The sequence below is a fragment of the Cucurbita moschata genome, unplaced genomic scaffold, assembly GCF_002738365.1.
Source record: "Cucurbita moschata cultivar Rifu unplaced genomic scaffold, Cmos_1.0 Cmo_Scf00007, whole genome shotgun sequence".
Lineage (NCBI taxonomy): Eukaryota > Viridiplantae > Streptophyta > Magnoliopsida > Cucurbitales > Cucurbitaceae > Cucurbita > Cucurbita moschata.
This window is the reverse complement of record NW_019268523.1, coordinates 5,187,384-5,207,169: the sequence shown is the minus strand read 5'-3', so window position 1 is coordinate 5,207,169 and position 19,786 is coordinate 5,187,384. Positions and strand designations below refer to the sequence as shown.

Here is a 19,786-nt window from a genome sequence, read left to right as displayed (position 1 = left end):
CATTATTCTATCATAGCTTCGAGTGATTCTTTCCAAAAATCAACTCGATTGGTTCCTCCACATTTTCTTCTTTCGATCTTCCAACCAATTATACCCTAATTCCATTACTTTTTAGCTTAACTTTGAGAAGTTCTGGGATAAGAGCTCGCCACCTCGATCGGTGTGCAAGATTTTTAGCTTGTAACAGACACGTTTTCAACGAATCTTTTGAACTTCCTAAATGCACATAATGTCTCTCCTTTTTCTTTGAGCATGTGCACTCACATCCAACTGCTATAATCGTCAACAGGTACGAAAAAAATCATTGTTGCCAACAATCAATGATGGGGTAATCGGGCCCACACAAATCTGCATGAACCAGTTGCAGTGGTCGCTCAACACAAAAACTGGTTTGAGATGGAAACGACAGCCTTGCTTGTTTAGAGACTAGACAACTTATGCAATCATTTTATGTTCATCAATAAGATTTTATTTCTGTCAAACATCTTGAAGAACAAGCCAGCTAACTCCACTGAGCTTCCTTCTCCTATCATCTGACCAAGACTAATAATATTATCTTCAAGCTTGGGATATAATATTTATATATCTTGGTTTGTAGACATTGGTTGTCATTCTTGCACGGGAACAAGATAGATCCTTTGCCTTTGAATCAGTATAATTGATCCATCGCCAAACTTCACGTTTTTAATGAGCTTCTCATCAAGCTCCTTAAACTTTGCTCGATCTTCGATCATGTGGTTGCTTGCTCTGTTGTCTAGGTACCACATGTTGGCCTCCACTCAGTGTTCTCATTTTGTCAGAAGGTTCACCATAACCTTCTCTTCGTTGAGCATCAACATGCTGGGCATCTTCTCGCCCAACATCAATGTGGGTTCTTGATCCTACATGATTTTGAGGCTTGCCTCCTCATCGCACTTCTTCTTGCAGCACTCTACGGCATAATGTCCATATTATCCACAAAAGTAATACTTGATCATACTCTTGTCATGCTAAGGGTTGACATTGTCATTGGTTTGTGAGATATTGTCACGACCTCCTCTACAACCACGTTATAATCATGTCCGCGACCACGTCCACAACCTTTATTTTTCATGTTATGGCTGCCACGTCCCTTCGTACTTGAAAAAGAAGAGTCAGGAGCATCATTTTTTTTGTCTGTGTGAGCCACTTCTCATGTGTGAGTAAGAGGTGTTTCTCCTCCTCTTTGTCTTCTTAGCCATGAAATCTCTCAACCTTAAGACGACCAACGACCTCCTCAACTACAAGTTTTTGAGGTCGTCGAATTACTTGAAGAAGGATTATTCATAATCCTCCAATTATCCTTGCAATGGGACTAGAGAGGATTTTCTTGCCCTCTCTCTTCTTTAGAATAAGAGAAACAATTGTGTATATAAAATGGTCAACTAAAATAACATGTAGATGACTAATAGTAACTTCTTTAATAAACTAAATTTACATCGTCAACATGTTTTAACGGCATAAAATTCTCATATCTTCCCTATAAAATTTAACTCTCCATACACACGAACATTTTGAATATAAAAAGAAAAAAGGGAATAAGGAATTAGAGAGTTACTAAGTTTTGAACTCTCTCCTCCCTTTACTTGCAACTAATCATTTTAGTTTCTTTTTCCCTATTGAATTAGGATGTTTCTTTCTCCTCTTCTCTAGTTATTAGCAGCACCAACCACCTCGATTTTTGCGCTTTCCGATTGTCTTTTCTTCCCCTTTTTGTTGGTTGAATCTTTTCTTTTTGGGAAGGTTTTCCTTTTATAGTCTCTATCTTTTTTATTTAGGGCTAAAAAGGGATTAGCCGACCTCTTATTGTGTTGTCAATAATTTGGTGGCGTATTAAAATTTTTGCATCATCCTAATAAATTTACTGGCAAAATTGCTGCAGCAAATGGTTCAACGAATGTCATTGTAATTGGATTGCTTCATATTTGTTATAGCATCATGCTTCAATATAAAAGTTAGGTCTCTCAACAAAAATAACCCAATTAAATGTACAATTAGGTTACCTTCATGCAATTTAATTACCTTTTCGTGTTGAACCATAATGAACTATTTCTCGCTTACTAATTAGAAAATAAAGCAACTAATGAAAAAATGGTGAGTGTGTATACATAACTATTGACAAAAAAAAAAAAAAAAATTGAATATAACTCTACTTTTTTAGAATTTTCAGAAGGAAGTTGGAATCCAGAAATTGGAACTATGGCGTTATAGTGTACTTATGATAGACATGACATGTACTAGGTGCAGTGACTTTTGACACAAGATTGGCCCATCGGGTGGGTTGAGCGTGGGTTCAGCTTAGGCTTGGTCACAATCTTAACTCCTTTTCTTTTTTATGTATTCAAGTTAGGTCGGGTTGGCTCGGTCTTTTACACACTGAACCTGTATCCAACCTAAGTTAGATCATATCTTAAAAAATAATCTAACTCAATTCGAAACGTTATTTATTAATATTTTATAATATTGGTGGACACCTTTAGTGGTAGGGGTGGTGGTGCAAGGATAAATCTATTTGGATAAATCAAAATTTCAAATATTCATTCTTTTTATAGACATATATCCTTGACAACAATTACAAGCTTCATTTTCTGAATTGTTCATTATGGCAAATTCAATGATAACAAAACGCCATGAGGGGAAACAAAAAAATGGACCCATACTTATACTTGAGAGTATGCTTAGGGAAAACTCCAAAACAAAGAACCTTGGAGCTTTCCATGGTTTCAGATAATGTTCTTGAGCTTTTAGAGGAACTAGAGAGACACATGATACCTAGCTAGCTGTAACAAATTATTTTCAAATTTTCTCTTATCCTTAATCATTTCAGAATTTGACAAAATATGTGGTTGGAATTGTAAATACTTCGTATGAACTCTCTCGTAAATATGCAACATACACATCATTAGATGAACACAACTCTCCACAATGATATGATATTGTCTACTTTGAGCATAAACCCTCGAACAAAGTATGTCCTCCCCTTAATCGAGGCTCGACTCCTTTTCTTTTGGAGTCTTAGTCATTTTTTACTATGACTTCGAGACTCACAATACTTTGTTTGACATTTGAGGATTGCCTCCCCTTAATCGAGGCTCTACTCCTTTTCTTTTTGGAGTCTTAGTCATTGTTTACTATGCGTTCGAGGCTCACAATATTAAGTTTAAGGCATGACTTTGATACCATGTTAGATGAACACAACTCTCCACAATAGTATGATATCGTCCACTTTGAGTATAAGTTCTCGTGGCTTTCCTTTGGGCTTTCCAAAAGGCCTCATACCAATACAGATAGTATTCCTTCATTATAAATCTATGATCATTTCCTAAATTAGCGAATGTGGAACTTTCATCCAACCGTCATAACTTTTCTATTTTAGAGTCATCTAACTCAACTCTACTTGGCACATAGAGATCTTAATCAACCATCTTGTATCCTATGCTTATTTTTATATTACATCATTATTTTGCCAATAAATACCAATTTTTTAGTACTACAAATGTATTTATATATATATATATATATATCATGAATTTTTACAATCACATAATTAATTAAAAGAAATTGAAGAAAACGAAGGGATTTAAAGATTGAAAATGAAAGTGAAATGTGTGTGTGTATATATATATATATATATATATAAAGGGATTAAAAATTGCATTAATGGGGGAAATGGATTTTGTCCAAAAATAATAATAATAATAATAAAAAAGTGGGGAATGGAAAGAAAATTGGTCCTTACCACAATAACAGGACAAGTCGAACAAAACTTGAATTAAAGGTGGGAACTCTGTCGTTATTGAAACCGATACGTCGCTCTCCCATTTGAAGGCATGTCGGTTTTCCTAATTTATTGCATATCCTCCATTATTCACCACTTTCTCTTTCAATTCTATTTATTCCAAACAGATAAATGGTTCTCTTTCCCAACTACTTGCTCTTTAATTCCCAAGATACCTCCCTTTTTATTCAATTTCTACTTTCCCAAACAATTTAGAAATTAAAAAATATATTTAATCGGTTTGAGTTGAAGTTATACTTAAGTTGATAAACGCTCGGATGACGCCCAAATTTCTAGATTTGAAAAAACGTGAAGGGAGCTAATTAACAAATTCGGTTTCATATCTTAATTAGTCTCAAATGTACCAACAGAGATAGTACACTCCCTTACATATCTATAATCTTCCTCTTAATTAGCCACTATGTATACTTCATGGCTATACTTAACCACTATGTAAATAAGTCTTAAAATATATTAAAATTTGTAACCATATAAAGAATAAATGAAGCTTGATTCTTCTTATGTGGCATGAATGACAACATTAACCTTAAAGTTTTATTATATTATATGATTGATGTCTTGATTCATATTAATAAAGTTTTTGTAGACAGAAGGAATTAATGGACACAGAGTGTAACAGACGAAGTAAAACCTTATTTTACCGAATAAAATAAACTAAACCCTCCCCCATCCTTCTCTCCCATAACCCCTCACAGCCCATCTCCCCAAATCTTTCTCCCATGACCAATCCTCATCATGCAAAACTTCTGGCAAAACTTGTGACTCAAAACTCCTTTACAGATTCTATTTTACTGTAATTATTTAGAAGCCCTGTAAAAATTCAAGAAATTCAAGGAAGGATTCCTTAAGGAGAGCCGTGAAAATAAGTCATATTTTACATTTTTTCTATTCAAAAGATATTAATTTTATTGTAATTATTTAGCATTAATTAGAAATTAATTGACCAAGATTTTGTATGAGTTTTAAGAAACCATTTAGGTTCCATAGCCATTTAAAAAAAAAAACAAAAGCATCCGTGATCAGTTACAAAGCACTATAAGAGAGAGAAAGGAAATGGACTGTGAAAAAGTATTAAAATGTTGGTGCCTAGTGAATATAATATTATAACAAATAATAGTTGAATTGTATGATCCAAGTAGTATGACATTTTAGAAACAATGAAAACATGAAATCTGATTTTTAATGAGGCAATTAAGTTTATATTCAAAATAGATGAAGGCTCGACATAAGTGAGAACGAATTTGAAGGACAAATGCAAGCGAATTTGGAGCTAGATAGAACCTCGGCTAAGGTCACCCAAGTAAGTGGCTTACTATTAGCTCGATTGAAAGACTTATCTTATGTATGACGATACGTGTCCAGTGGCCGACATTTATGCTTTATGTTATATGATAATGTGATGACGTTATATGATGATGTGATGACGTTATATGATGATGTGATGATGTTCAATGATGTTGTGATAATATTATATGATGATGTGATGATGTACATGATGTTGATGATGCATGATAACAAGATAATGTGAGACGTGTGATGATGAAATGACTTAATATGATGATGAAATGACTTAATATGATGATGAAATGACTTAATATGATGATGTTCCATATTAAGATGATGTGCATGTATTAAATGTCACGATGCACTATGACAACGAGTTTTCAAAGACACAACTCTAGTTAATGTTAATGATGATGAATGTATGAAAGCCAATGCATGCATGTTACTTAGAGTAATGTGTAAACGATGTATAGGGTTGTGTCATAAAGATGATTTAAAATGATTTAAAGATAAAAACTACAGGGACCTCATGCATTTTGTGTATTCATATACATCAGGATACTTTCTCATTTAAGATGATGAGTACAAAAGCGTAAACTATGATGATGATCATCATGCCTTGCATGACACTCGAGATTTGCTGACCTCCGGACGTTGCTATGGACAGCTAACTCGACTATGATGGGTCCAAGGGAGTGGCAATCGCCTGAGGATCCACACTCACACATGTGGGTCATGTGTAAGGAAGTACTACACATTCAATTTTGTCCAGACAAGAGACCACCCCTATGATGATTTTAACTATAGGTCCCCTAGATCATGAGTGACATGTGTTTGCATTCTCTAACCCGTGGGGTCATTTACTGATTATTTCTTAAAATACTCAAATCACGTGCTACTTATCTTTTAAGTAAAGGCAAGGCATCTTTGTACGGCTGACGGTGACATCACAATTCGAGACCATGGCACATGCATAGGGTAGTTGCATTTATTTTCTTAGACACGTGAAGAAATCAACCAAGCTTGTGCTTACTTGGAGAAAACATCGAGACACATGAAGAAACACAAACCACTAAATTTTTAAGTCGGAGATAATGCTTTGATCAAGTTGAGACTAGAACAATTTCTATTATGAAGCAATAGGGATCAATGGTCGGTGATGAAATATGAAGGACCAATTGAAGTCATTCAAAAGGTAAATAAAGGCATCATACAAGGTTCAATTACCTTTATAGATGAAGACTCACCTCGTTGTCCATTTAAGTAACTTGAAACCCTAACCACCTAGACAAAGAAGACACTAGACACAAAAAGGTGACATGATCTCCTACCACGATGAAGAATATCGCCGAGAAAGAAGTGGAAGAGATCCTAACTAAGAAGATACGATGAGTCAGCAAATCGAGAGGAGATGTATAAGAACTCTTTATAAAGAGGAAGGAACTCCCTAATGTTGAGATCAATTGGAAACATGACGAAAGACAAGAAGTTAGTAGCATAATACATTATAAGTTCAAGAAGAGTAGATTGATAGCGACGTCAACGAATTAAGTGAGGAAGGATGTCACGATTATGCTTATCCATGGCATGTTGCTTGTGCGTCGCATGTCCATTCTAAACCGTTTTACCTTGCTTTCATTGTATATCTTTCATTCTATCTAGTTGTTTATTTGTCTTTGTAATTATGTACGCGTACGAGTCCTGGTTACTTTGATGTCACGCTCCCCAAAGACAATCTAATTTAATTAGAAAAATATTAAATGAATAAATTGAGAAAATAAAGACGACATAGCATATACGCCCCTCCTATACACCACCATATCGAAATTGATTGGTAACCAATGGCTGGTCTTTTATTTGATTTTTTTTTAATTTTTTTATCACATTAGAACGATGTGCAATGTAAGCTAATAATTAACATAATATGATTAATTTGGTTACTTAACCAACCTTGGCCCATTCTATATGCACATTTCCACCCAATTAATGAAATAAGGATGATCCTCTCTTTTTTTCGCTTAGAAGAATTGAGAGGCGGGACATAGTTTCAAAAAGTTTAATTTGATCGTTATGATATGATCCAATCTAAAGAATAAGCTTTTGAATTGTTAGATATATATTTATTACCTTTGTTTCGATTTTTTGAAGTACGTTACCAATCGAGGTAATTAAAAAAAAATTATCCAACATCGATTTTTATGAAATTTTTACCTATGAAATAGTAAAAATATAACAATTTATAAATAACTAATATTTATAATTAATTATTAATATCAATATATTATTAAGACTTGATGAATATATAAGTATAAATATACATAAAAGTAGAGAGTTATGATTATGATGAAGTGGTCTGAAACATTAATACATTCTTAAAAATGTTTGTATGAACAAAGGGGAAGGTGACAAAATGGAAACATAATCAGCAGCCCTAAAATATAAAAGATTATAAAGCTACATACCCGAAAAAGAGAGAAGACGACAAACGCAAAATAATTGCTAATATCTAATTAACAAACCTCTTCAAATCCCCCTATTGGCTATTGGCTATTGGCTATTGGCCTCCCACTCGAGTCTCAAATTTACACCCAAAATGGCAACCAACTGCACGATCAACGCCTTTACTTCGGCCTTTTTCAAACATTTGAGGCTTCTCTCTCTCTCAACTTTTGTCAAACTTCTTCTATATAATAACCCTATGATCTTCGTCGTCTTCGTCTCAAAATCATTAAGAAATATGATATGAAGGAAATCCATTTGAACTTGAAAAATTTACAGACCCAGAAGAACATAGTAGAGTAAAGTAATGGGCAGAGCTATGAGCATGCCAAAGATCACCCTGCAATGCCACCAATGAGCCAAAGTCTAATCATGCAAAGCTGCAAAACAAAAAAAGGGAGAAAAAATGGCACATTTTGAGAGGTGGGTTTGGCTTACCCAGTGCTCAGAATTGCTGGATGAACGTTGTACTCTTTAGCAAACACGAAGGGTACAATTCCTTGGGGCAGTGCCGCCTACAATAGCAGACACAAGCTTTTCAATATTGATTTCATATGAGAAAACTTGTTGAAGGCATCGAGGATGAAAAGAAGTACCTGCACAATAGCAACACGGAGGAGGGTTCCACGCAAGCCAATAGCGATGGAAGCAATGGCCATAACGGCTGGCCCAGTAAGGAATCTAATGGCCATCGCAAAAGCAGCAACAGAGTTCCCACATGCTATCATCTTTGGTTGTAGTCCCATAAATATACCTTTTTTTCAGCGGTAAACAAACACCAGTCAATTCTCAAGCCCTTCCCATCAAAAGAAAAATACATGAATTTACGGTTCAACTACTTTCACTAATTTGGAGTGTAATAGAGGGCATTAAACTCCGACCCACCTATCTTTGGACCACCCAGTTGATGTTACCCACTTGGACCCACATGTCGGGTGGTAAAGGCTCAAGATTAAAAGCCTTCTCACCCCTTTTCAGACACCTAATGTGAGAAAAATAATGCACAGAAACAATGCCCCCATTCTTTGCCAGCCTCTCTACCACATAATCAACCTAATCTCCTAAGATACTCACAACACTACCAAAGAATAAACCTCTCAATGCATTTGTTATTTGGATAAAGGTGGGCAATGACTTTTTCTTAATTCTCTGATTACCAAACAAAACAACTCTTTAATTATTTGTTTTTCCCTTGTAATGATTGGATTACGTTCCCTTCCATTATTGAGATACTTACGTGACAACATGATAATATGTTTCGGACACAGACTAAAAGAACAAGAACAAGAATGAGTAGATTTCTTTTTTTAGTTTCTTCATGGGTCTTGAGAATTGGGCTTAATTATTTAGATCAAGAGAATAAATAAAAGATAAGGACCACTCACCTAAGCTAAACATAGCCATTCCAAGTCCTGCATCAGAGAGTATGGAGATTGATTTCTCTATTATTTTGGGCATGGCCACATGCCACCTGCAAAATTTCATCACAACCCAACAACACAGACAATAAATACAGAGGCAATTTCATAGACACAGCCCAAATAAGAGGGAACACAGTTAGTTGAAATGGAAGTTTCAATCAATCAACTGTAATTGTAGTAGCGTTGTGATTTGTGGACTTGATTTTTGGCTTACCGGAAAGAAATGAGCGACCAGATTAGTCCGATGAGGCTTGAATATGTGTTGGGGTTTCTGATCAGCTTCCGCCACACCATGATCAGAATCAGACGGGTCATTACGCTCGCCGGCGGCATTAGTTTGGAGTTCCCGCCGTCCGGAGCTCCGGCCGAAACTTTCCCGTGGAGTTCGCCGGTGGAGCCTGTGGGTCCCTCTTTCTGATCATCTCTTTCCTCTTCCCCTTCTTTGCCGCTGAAACTAAAGGCTTCACCCCCATAGCCCTCACTCTCTGGAACAGCTAAAGAAAATGGAATTGAGTTATTGAGATTGAGAATAAAATATAAATTATTAGTGATTATTTGTTAATATTACCTTTGTTTTCCCCGTTTTGTTGTTGATGATCGGCCACGAGCATCCGTATTTCCTTGGCGCCTTGATCGGACCGTCCAGATTGCTCGGCTCCAGCGAGCTCATTCCCGGCGAGATTGTTGAGCCCACCGCGGCCTTCAGAGACTGGAGAAGCGCTCGAGCTCCAAACAAACATGTGAAGCTCCTTGGCGTCATGGTTCGCTTTTGGATTCTGCGGTTGCGGCGGCGGAGGAGGAGGCGGTGGCTGAGGGATTTTAGCAGTTTTGGTGAATTCCGGGTTGGGAGCCGGATAAGAGGAGGGCACAGTTTGAGCGGGGTAAAACCCGAACCTCGGGGATGCGGTCTGAGGCTGAACGGCAGAGTTCTCCTCGAAATTGGACGGCCTGGGAGTCGGACCTCTGGAGGATTGAACCGAATACAAATCTCCAGGTCCGAAATTAGACAATCGGCCTTGAAATCCCATCATAGAGTAGAAATCTGAGTGGTTGAAATTCGAGCCTCGAGGAGTAGGGTTTCGAGAGGAACTCAAGCTGTAAATCTCAGCACCAGTGAGATTAGAAGGCCTAGGCGTTAATCCCGGAAGCGAACAAGGACCGAGAGATCGTCGAGAAGCATTAGATTTCCTTACCGTCACGTGAAGCTTTCCGTCGTCCCCAATTTCAGCATCAGTCTCGAGAAAATCCCTGCCATCCAGCGAAACCACGTCCGAATCAACTTTAAACGACACAATCGAAGCAGCCGTCTCGGGAAACTGCTCCATGATGAGAATCTTCGCACCACGATACTCGAACAGAAAAAGCAAAAGCGTATACCAAATAATGCACTGCAACACCACCACCTGCACCATCAGACTCCCACTGTAATCACCGTACATAGCAATCAGTAAAGGAATCCCCATGACTAGCGTGTTCGGAAGCGTGGATAGGGAGAAAATAGTAATCATCCATTCTAGACTCCCATTCTTAGTGAGATTAGTCCAAATCCCAAGAAAGAACAGCATGATGATCTTCTGAAGTGTATCTGCAGCGATGAACCGGAAGTTCATAGCGTAAGGATCATTGGAAGAAATGAAATGGAAGGAGAGAAGAGGAACAGCGAAAATGGCAACGAAACGGTTGATTCCAGAGCATTGATCGGGCGTGAAAATCTTCCACCACCGAACAGAACCGTAAGCCAAAATCATAGCGACATAAAGAGGAATAACCGCCGTCAAGACGGTGTAAAGATCCTTCCATGAAATCATGGCGGTAGTGACAGTGGCAGTGGACGATAAATTAGATGAGAGAGGAGGGGTAAAAGTGGAAAGTAGAGAGAAAAAAAAATGGGGAAATTCAGTTAGTTAACGAACTTAAACAAAGAGGGGGAATATATGTCGTTCTGCAGCGATCGACTGCTAAAGCTTCCTGATGGGAACTATGAGAAAGGGAAGGGACGACAAGACGTACAAAAATAAGGAAAAAATAAAATTAAAAAGACATTTAAAAAAAAAAATAATAATAATTTAGAGGATGCAAGAGAAGAGCGGAGAGGAGGGAGAGAGAGTGGAGTAGTATATATAGAAGAGAGTAGTGACGTGTTTTTTTATTTTTGGTTTGGTTTGGAAGAGGAAGTTAACCGCCTACTATGGTTAACTTAACCCAACTAGGGTTATACACAAGTGGCAGTTTTCATGTGGCGTCGGCTTTCACTGACGTGGATGCCTTCTTCTTTATTTCTTTTTTAAAATTGAAGAATGGGTAGCTCTAATAAACTTACTTATGTCTCAAATTAACGTCGCTTTTTGTCATTAACCCAACACAATTCGTGGAAATTAATGTTGCTCATGCTTGCTCGTTCACTGACTTACGATTCTAGTCAACTTGTCTCTATTCTAGGCCAAGTCTTTTGGCTTTACCATGCCAAAGTCTTTCAAATACAATGTTGCATCTCATCTCATCATCTTGATTCTCAATAACATAGCCTACACTTTGTGATGTCATTCTAAGTTTCGTGATATCATTAGTCGAGTCAATTATATTATTGAGACATGATAAGATAAGGAATCAACTACAAGGGGAATAAGATTCGGATTACCTTGTTGATCGAATATCTCAAGCCAAGAACACTTTGGTTGAAATTCGAATCACTCCACAAGCAAGATCGATCATGTCTAGCTTGAATGATTCTTGTTGATCAAATATCTCAAACACTTGTTTGAGATTCGAATCACTCCACAAGCAAGATTGATCATGTCTAGCTTGAATGACTCTTGTTGATCAAATATCTCAAACACTTGTTTGAGATTCGAATCACTCCACAAGCAAGATCGATCATGTCTAGCTTGAATGACTCTTGTTGATCAAATATCTCAAACACTTGTTTGAGATTCGAATCACTCCACAAGCAAGATCGATCATGTCTAGCTTGAATGACTCTTGTTGATCAAATATCTCAAACACTTGTTTGAGATTCGAATCACTCCACAAGCAAGATCGATCATGTCTAGCTTGAATGACTCTTGTTGATCAAATATCTCAAACACTTGTTTGAGATTCGAATCACTCCACAAGCAAGATCGATCATGTCTAGCTTGAATGACTCTTGTTGATCAAATATCTCAAACACTTGTTTGAGATTCGAATCACTCCACAAGCAAGATCGATCATGTCTAGCTTGAATGACTCTTGTTGATCAAATATCTCAAACACTTGTTTGAGATTCGAATCACTCCACAAGCAAGATCGATCATGTCTAGCTTGAATGATTCTTGTTGATCAAATATCTCAAACACTTGTTTGAGATTCGAATCACTCCACAAGCAAGATTGATCATGTCGAGCTTGAATGATTCTACATGCAATCTAAACTACATAGAATTGCAAAGAAACTTAGCCATCGGCTAAAGAAAAGCACAAATGCTTCTTTACTATATTTTCCAAGTCTTCCTTATAAATACAACATACATGGCTTTATATAGCCTCAAAATGAAAGCATTCCAAAAGTTGTAACATTCATACTTAATGACCATAATTAGCCATTATGTAAATGTAACCTATAAAGTAAATAAAATGTCTTAAAATACAATAACTCTAAATTACTCTAAATTGTAACTCACCCAAAATTTATAACCATCAAACTTCATTCCTCTTCAATGTGACATGAATTGCAACCTCTTTTGATAATTTTGACAACATTTTCTTCACATCTTCATTGAAGTATATTGTATGAATGATGTCTCTTGGTTCATATCATTCTCCACTTCTTCAAGAGGATTCGTCTTCGAATCTATTTGTGAAACTTTGCTGCAAAACATAAGATATGAAAATACAAAGGCCCTCCCAACAATCTCTCATGTGTATACAACACTCAAGGATTTTTTTTTAGGCCACTCTGTTTACACAAATGAAGCTCTCATTCTCACCTCTCAAAATTGTAAATATAGCAAAGATTGAATTTTGAACTTTGGGTCGATTAAAAACTAAAAAGAAAAAAACAAATTGAAAAGAAACGCAAAGGAAACATATATCCGATCTTGAGCCTGAAGCTCTGATACCAAATGATAAGATAAGGAATCAATACAAGGGGAATAAGATTCGGATTACCTTGTTGATCGAATATCTCAAGCCAAGAACACTTTGTTTGAGATTCGAATCACTCCAGAAGCAAGATCGATCATGTCTAGCTTCAATGATTCTTGTTGATCAAATATCTCAAACACTTGTTTGAGATTCGAATCACTCCACAAGCAAGATTGATCATGTCGAGCTTGAATGATTCTACATGCAATCTAAACTACATAGAATTGCAAAGAAACTTAGCCATTGGCTAAAGAAAAGCACAAATGCTTCTTTTGATATATTTTCCAAGTCTACCTTACAAATACAACAAACATGACTTTATATAGCTTCAAAATGAAACTATTAAAGGCATTCCAAAAGTTGTAACATTCACACTTTATGGCCATAATTAGCCATTATGTAAATGTAACCGAAATTAAATAAAAAGTCTTAAAATACAATAACTCTAAATTATAACCCACCCAAAATTTACAACAATCAAACTTTATTCTTCTTCAATGTAGCATGAATTGAAACATCTTTTGATAATTTTGACAACCTTTTCTTCACATCTTCATTGAAGCATATTGTATGATTGATGTCTCTTGGTTCATATCATTCCCCACTTCTTCAAGAGGATTCGTCCTCGAATCTATTTGTGAAACTTTGCTGCAAAAAATAAGTTATGGAAATACAAAGGACCTCACAACACTCTTTCACGTGTACACACTCAAGGAATTTTAGGCCACTCTGTTTGCACTCATTTACACAAATGAAGCTCTCATTCTCACCTCTCAAAATTTTAAATAGAGCAAAGATTGAATTTTGAACTCTGGGTCGATTAAAAACTAAAAAGATGAAAATAAATAAAAATCAAATTGAGAAGAAACGCAAAGGAAACATATATCCGATCTTGAGCCTAAAGCTCTGATACCAAATGATAAGATAAGGAATCCACTACAAGGGGAATAAGATTCGGATTACCTTGTTGATCGAATATCTCAAGCCAAGAACACTTTGGTTGAAATTCGAATCACTCCACAAGCAAGATCGATCATGTCTAGCTTGAATGATTCTTGTTGATCAAATATCTCAAACACTTGTTTGAGATTCGAATCACTCCACAAGCAAGATTGATCATGTCGAGCTTGAATGATTCTACATGCAATCTAAACTACATAGAATTGCAAAGAAACTTAGTCATCGGCTAAAGAAAAGCACAAATGCTCCTTTACTATATTTTCCAAGTCTTCCTTACAAATACAACATACATGGCTTTATATAGCCTCAAAATGAAAGCATTCCAAAAGTTGTAACATTCATACCATAATTAGCCATTATGTAAATGTAACCTATAAAGTAAATAAAATGTCTTAAAATACAATAACTCTAAATTACTCTAAATTGTAACTCACCCAAAATTTATAACCATCAAACTTCATTCCTCTTCAATGTGACATGAATTGCAACCTCTTTTGATAATTTTGACAACATTTTCTTCACATCTTCATTGAAGTATATTGTATGAATGATGTCTCTTGGTTCATATCAAGACATCTCGAAATCCATCCATCGAGGTATTATTAAGGTAGGAACTCTCCTATTTCTAGGCCGAGTCATTTACGGATGTTGTGCTAATGAACAGTTCCATATACCAACCTCCTATGTAAGGGTAAGGGTGCAATGTTGGCACATCAGTGTCGTCTGACACTGTCATTGAAAACTTATTGTCAAAGGAAGACATCAAAGACACTTATCTTACAATGTTTGTGTGTTGCTACCTTGTTTGTCTATACATGGGGTTACAAACTTACTATTTTCTTAGTATGGTGGTGACACTCAGCACCAAGGCCTCAAATCTTTGGCAATCAACACTGAGAAAAATAGTTCTGAAGAATTTCTTGTAGGATATGATGAAGCATGGTATAGGAATGAATTATGAGGACAATTTGAGATGGACTTGACTAATTATGTGAATGATGTGAGATGAAGTTGACTAATTTGACTATTAAAAACATGAATGTATGTGTGGAACGTGCGAGACGATGCAAACAATGCATGTAGGTGTGGAATGTATCAAGAAAGCAAATGTGTAGACTTTGAAGAGTGAGTTCAAAGCTATCCGTATGAAAACGGTGGGTTAATAGATGAATTTACCATAAAGTTAACGACGTTCGTCAAGGACATCCATTTGTTAGGCGACAAGGTGGAGGAAATCTTCATCGTTGAGAAGTCCCCCCCCCCTCCCTTCTCCCCCGCCCAAGATTCATGCAGATTGTTACCAATATTGAGTAGTTCAACGACGAAAGTGAGCTCGTCGGTCGTCGGTGCGGCTGCAAACATAGTGGCAGAGAAGGTCTTGAAAATACATCACAAATCCATGAAAATGTAAACCTTTGGAAGGACAAGAGTATGATCAAGTGTTATTTTTTAAAAAATTATGAGCAATATGTGGTAGAGTGCCACAAGAAGAAGTGCGATGAGGAGGAAAACATCACTCACGCATGATCAAGAGCCTACACTGATGTTGGTCGAGAAGATGCCCAACCAATTGATGCTCAACGCAGAGAATGTTATGGCAAACCTTCTTACATAACGAGAAGAGCGAATGGAGACCAACATGTGGTACCTAGACAACGGACTGCTATGTGAAAGTTGCATAGTCTCAAAACAAGTGAGACTATCGTTGCCAGCTCAAACCAGTTTTCGTGCTAAGAAACCATACAACTGGTTCATACAAATTTATGTGGTCCAATCACTTCATTGTCAATTTCTAGTAACAAGTATTTTCTCTTAGGTGTTAAAGATTATAGCCATTGGATGTGAATGTACATGCTTAAAGAAAAATGAGAGGCATTATGTGCGTTCGAGAACTTCAAAAGACTCGTTGAAAACGGTTCTGGTCACAAGTTAAAAACCTTGTGCATTGATCGAGGTGATGAGTTCTTATTTCAGAACTTCCTAAACTTTTGCGAAGAAGAAGGTATCAAAAGTCAATTCCCCGTAATGTACACTCTAAAACAAAACGAAGCGGTAGAGCGAAGAAACCACACCATATTGAACATTGCAAGAAGCTTACTCAAGAGCATGCAAGTCCTAGCGATTTTCTGGGGGAGGTAATACAATATGTGGCATAAGTAGTTGGTCTTCTTTGCTAAACCATAATGCTATAGCAAATCTGGAAGGACTCTTGTCAGTGATGGCATGTCTACACCAACTGTTGAACCATTATGCTGTAGCAATTCTAGTAGTAAATTTGTCGAAGATAATACACAAAAAAAAAAAAAAAATTAATCTGAATCAGTGAGTCATATGAATGGTTGACTACAAAATAAAGTTGTCTAGATGGACAAATGACCTCTCTTCAACCCTAAATGAGAGAAAAGAGATACCCTCAGTGAAAGTAGAAGGAAAAATTGACTAAGAAGAATAGCTTAAGGTAGAGAGGTAGACGAGAGAGTTCTTATGAGTGGAAGAACAACAACAAAAACTTTATAACACTCTAATCTCTTAATCTCTTTTCTTGTGTATGACTAAGATATTTATTCATTCATATAAATCAATGTCCATTATAGGAGACACAGGAGAGTTTTATGGAGTTATTAAGAACTTTTCAATTCTTTTTGTTGTTAGGAATAGAGCATACATCTAATGAGTAATTATTAAGAGAGAAAGCACTAATGAATTTTCTTAACTTTCTTCTCAAGTTAAAAACTACTCACAATTCTCTTAAATAATGTATTGATCACTTTCTTAAACTTGCTCGTTTAATAACTTCGAACATGTACGGGCTATTCTTTAAAATAAATCACTAACCATTTTTCTAAACTTTTAAGTTAATAACTAGTTTTACTGAGTCAAGCTTATTGACTCACATTTTTTCTCTTGAGCTCTACTTGTAGAGTGAATGACTCCTACATTCTGCAAATTTCACCTTTGTTAGGGCCTTGGTGAGAGTATCCTCATGTTTCTATGTAGTGTCAAATTTGCTTGGTCTGTGATCAACTTCGTCTTTTTCAGAAAAATTTCAATTCTACAGCATGCAACTTCTTCCACTTCTCTCTTCTCTCTTCTTTGCAAAAACTTCGTCATCAGAATTGCTTATAGAAACTTCTTGTAAGGTACTCCTACATATTTCAACCTTTTTCTTTTAGTACTAAAAACTCTTAAAAATTTATAGGGACATCATTAGTCTCAAGCAAGTTAAATGAACCAACTACGTATTCAACATAAGGGGCCTCAACAAGTTGGCAATTGTCACCCTGTTATCATTGGATTCTTGTTTCTTTTTAGGTTTACCTCTAAACCTGTTACAAGTTGGCAAATTTGATGTCCCATTTTTCTTATCCCTGGGTGGCATTTCTCAAGGCCTTCTTAGTTGAGATGATAAATCTGAAGCACCCCGACTTATAGATTGCTCTTCGTTAACTGAAGTAGCTCCAATTTTTTCTAAACTCTATTCTTCCGTTCCTTTTTCTCCCGCTCACTAATTTTTTCTTTCCATTTTTTCCACCAATGTCAATGGAGGATTCTAGAAGATGTTATTGGTCTTTCATTAGTATCTCATACTGGCGATTTTGTGATCATTTTACCTTCATCAATAAGGCTCCATTTCTATCGAACGTCTTGAGTAACGATTCGACTAACTCCACTCTACTATGTTCTTCCATTATTTGATCAAGGCTAACAAAGTTACTCTTCAAATTCGAGATGTAATATACATTGGTTAGTAGAAGTTGATTTTCATTCTTGCATTGGAACAAGATGGATCCTTTGCCTTGGATTGATACAATTGATCAAACGCAAAACTTCACGTTTCCAATGACTTCTCATCAAATTCCTTGAACTTTGTTTGATCTCCGATCATGTGATTGCTTCCTACATTGTCTAGGTACCACTTGGTCTTCTCAGCCAACATCAATGCGAGCTCTTCGTCATCCATAAATGTGAGGTTTACCTCCCCATCACGCTACTTGTTGAAGCACTCTGCAACATAATGCTTGTATTTTTCACAAGTGTAACACTTGATATACCCATATCCTTCTAGGAGTTGGCATTGTCATGGATTTGTGAGATATTTTCATGGCTTCCATTGCCACCACGTCTACGGCCATGAACTCTATTTTTTTGTTGTGGCTGCCACATCCTTTCGTACCTAAAAAGAGAAGAGGTAGCTGTATTTTTTGTTTTCGTCTATGCAAGCCACTCCTTGTGCGTGAGTAAGAGATGTTTCTCCTCCTCTCTGTCGTCATAGCTATGAAGTCTAGATAACCAACAACCTCCTCAATGACATGTTCTTAAGGTCACCAAACTACTTAACCTAGGTAATAATCAACATGAATTTTTTTTTTTTTTTTTTTGGCAGGGGACAACACGAAGGAACTTCTTGATGATGAAAATTTCTTCCACCTTGTTACCTAAAAAACGGATGCGGATGACAATCATTGTCTCCTTCATGGCAAAGTCTTCTATTGACTCACTAAATATGGATAGTCTCAAATTCACTCTTCAAGATTTTCACTTTTGCATACTTGACTCATTTCGCACTCACAAGCATTGTTTGCAGCGTCTCCCATGCTGCTTTTACCAAGTTTTTCTCTTCCAACATGAGGGTGCCCTCCGAGACTATTTTAGAGATGACAGCAAGAGTCATCTTGTCCTTACGCTCCTCAATGTCATCACCATGTTTGATGGCATCTCACACGCCTTGTGCCTCTAAGTTAACACGCATCTCACACGCCTTGGCTAGTGCCGTTGACACGCCCAACTGTAGATCTTCCTCGGGATCTATTAAACACTCACCGATGACCTTCACCGGAGCAATGCAGCCGTCGATTGCTGCTGTGGATTTGGAATCAGAATTACGGAAGACAGATAACACCGATGCGATCACCATGAAAAGTGTTGACTCTTCCTCCTCGAATTAGACCACATAGGCCTTCTCCATATTCCTGGGCTTGCTCCAGCAATCCTTGCTCAGGTGGCCTTTCTTCTCGCAGTTCAAGCACTGGATTGGCCTACCATCAGTCGACTCCTGCTTATGCTCCCCTTCTTTCCCGCGCGCTCGCCCGCGAGATTTCCATTGTTTCTTGTCGCCTTCGCCGCCAGAGGACCCACCACTCTCGCCGGAGTTGTCGCGGAGCTTCAGGCGTGCAAGCCACTCCTCCTCACGGAGTAGAAGACGACCTTGCTTGTCGATAGCTGAAGCGACATTCTTCTTCCTCTGCTCGATGTTGTGCAATCTTTCGGTCACTTCTTCCACCATCGTTCAAGTCAAGCAATGTCTCAATTGAGATTGCGACTTGCTCGAGGTGATCTAGGGCAACCTGCAGCATCTTCTTCACAATCTTCGTCTCACTGATGCTCTCACCGAGAGTGGTGATACTGTTCGTGAGCCCCGCATGGAAAAATCATCGACAGATTCGCCGTCCTTGAAGTGATCTCCAAGAACTCATTCCACAACTATTCGATGTTGGACTCCCGCACTCGCTGCACATCAATCCGGTGGGATTTGATCCCCTCCCAGGCCAATTGCGCGGTGCGCTTGATGGAGAGAGATGCTAGCATCTCAAGAGGTACAACCCGCATATGGCGGCGAACGCTAGCCGATCCTCCCAGTACTCGATCGCTTCTCCATCCTCTGGCTCTACGGTGTACCATATCCC

General features: G+C 37.3%; 1 protein-coding gene across 2 annotated transcripts; it reads right to left on the bottom strand.

The window, feature by feature from the left end:
- Positions 1-7,439: 7,439 nt before the first annotated feature.
- Positions 7,440-10,829, bottom strand: LOC111445614 (auxin efflux carrier component 3-like). Of its 2 annotated transcripts, none has more exons than XM_023084113.1 (6): positions 9,590-10,829; positions 9,236-9,515; positions 8,986-9,071; positions 8,197-8,354; positions 8,039-8,115; positions 7,440-7,940 (listed from the first exon to the last, which is right to left on the bottom strand). In XM_023084113.1, exons 1-6 carry the CDS (start codon positions 10,827-10,829, stop codon positions 7,874-7,876), a joined length of 1,908 nt encoding a protein of 635 aa, XP_022939881.1. In that variant the 3' UTR covers positions 7,440-7,873. The 2 variants fall into 2 exon arrangements, with proteins under 2 accessions (XP_022939881.1, XP_022939883.1); XM_023084115.1 differs by having other exon boundaries at positions 7,874-7,940; positions 9,236-9,506.
- Between the last annotated feature and the right edge of the window lie 8,957 nt (positions 10,830-19,786).